The sequence below is a fragment of the Fopius arisanus genome, unplaced genomic scaffold, assembly GCF_000806365.1.
Source record: "Fopius arisanus strain USDA-PBARC FA_bdor unplaced genomic scaffold, ASM80636v1 scaffold00103, whole genome shotgun sequence".
Taxonomy (NCBI): Eukaryota; Metazoa; Arthropoda; class Insecta; order Hymenoptera; family Braconidae; genus Fopius; species Fopius arisanus.
The window spans coordinates 221,850-223,668 of NW_011887842.1; the positions used below are offsets into that span (position 1 = coordinate 221,850).

Sequence of the window (1,819 nt, forward strand, 5' to 3'; positions counted from 1 at the left end):
CGAGAATTCGTGGCGTTCATCAATATTCTCCAGACCATAGCAGCCACTTTTGTTGAGGTAATTGTAACGATCTGGAGCCTCGAGATGCAGCACCTGTCTCTCCTGGTCAGTAGCACCAGCCAAAAGATAGTAGAACACGTGGTAATTTCGCTCATTTTTACCCTGTGACACTATTCTCGACTTTTCAAGGAGATACTTCTGCACCACAGCCCCATGAACCATTCCATTCTCCTTGTAATTCACCTGAATAAATTTACCAAATCTGCTGCTGTTGTTGTTATGGGCTGTCTTGGCATTTCCAAACGCCTCCAGTACTGGCCCAGCACTGAGAATTGTCTGCTCAACTCCACTCCCATGGGAGCCCTTTTGACTGAGCGCTGTCAGATGATGGAGCAAAAAATTTGTTGACTCTGTCTTGCCTGAACCACTCTCACCGCTTATCACGATGCACTGATTCTTCTTTTCTTTCAGCATCGAATGATAAGCAGCATCAGCTATTGCAAATATATGGGGTGGTATATCTGGTCCTAAGCGACGATTTTGGTAGAGTTTAACATATTTTGGATTGTAGATTGGGTAAAATTTGAAGGGATTCACTGCTATCAGAATGCTTCCAACATAAGTGTAGATGTTACCAGCCAAAAAACGAGCTCGGAGATTATCCAGAAGTGTTTGCTCATTCAAATCAGGGAGCTGACAAAGGTCTGGGTATTCCTTATCACGTGGTTGGTACAGAAAACGATTGAAGTAGTCTTTCAGGAGCTGTGGATCCATGGGAAATCGACTGTCTGACCAGAGATAATCTGGCTGTTTTTTTCGGAGATAAAACCTGTAGTACTCCTGCTGTGCTGAATTTTTTGGCCACAATAGCATGAGTGCAACAGGACACTCTGATGGCCCTAGTCTCCTCTCCTTACACTCCTGTCCCACAGAATTGCCCACAACCTCAGCCAATTCATACCCATTCATGAGATTGGCATCACCGAGTCCCAGTCTCTCAATAATGCACTCCACTATTTCAGCTGATGTTGTTTGTTTTGTTGCTTTTATGGACAATGCTTCGTACTCGGGGCTCCACTCGCCCACGAATACCTGGACAACTCCAGAGCCCGCGTTCTCCATGTCTTTCAACCCTGCAAAATAATTGTCATCGCCCATTAAGAATCTTCATTGAAAATCGCAAATATTCACAAAAAGGATGTCTGTATTTTGATAACAATTTAAAACCACTAACATTTTTTATTTAGAAATTAAAAGGACAAGAGAAATCGCATCATTCAACTCATCCCTATTTTGCACATTACCTTTTATTTTTTTCGAGTCTCCTAATAGACGAATTATCAACCTCAACAAATCCCATAAACTCCCAAGTATAAGACAAAGTTGATTTATTTATTTCTCCCCAGACAATTGCGATTAATTTTTTGTTGCATAGAAAAGTGATTTCCATATGCTTTGTTGTCAACTAGAGGAGTGATAGATCTTTTGTTGTATTTGGAAAGAATGAAATTTTATGAAAATTAGTAAACATCATTAAGAATTGATCTCAACAGAATACAGATGTTGATTTCGGGGATTCTCGATTCAACTGGCGGATATTTCGCTTTTTTCCCCTGTCATGTGAAATTTTAAGCAGCTGCGGAGATGGTTAAAAATAAACTCGCGCTTAGAATACCAAAATTTTGAGCATAAACATAAATATAACAGGGAAAAAATAAAATTCTAATCGAGAATATTCCGTTCACTTGAACAATTCTGCGGAATCCTTTGGATTTCCGTGGGGATGGGTAATTAATGGTTTCCAGTTGTTAATAAATCT

At 40.2% G+C, this 1,819-nt stretch overlaps 1 protein-coding gene across 1 annotated transcript in view; it reads right to left on the minus strand.

Moving 5' to 3' along the window:
- LOC105271171 (unconventional myosin-IXa-like) overlaps positions 1–1,819 on the minus strand; it is a 22,419-nt gene that overhangs the window by 19,530 nt on the left and 1,070 nt on the right. The window contains exon 2 of the mRNA XM_011312548.1: positions 1–1,133. This exon is cut by the window's left edge and continues 1 nt beyond it. Coding sequence (XP_011310850.1) covers positions 1–1,122 — 1,122 coding nt within the window. The 5' untranslated portion in view covers positions 1,123–1,133. The remainder of the gene's footprint in view (positions 1,134–1,819) is intronic.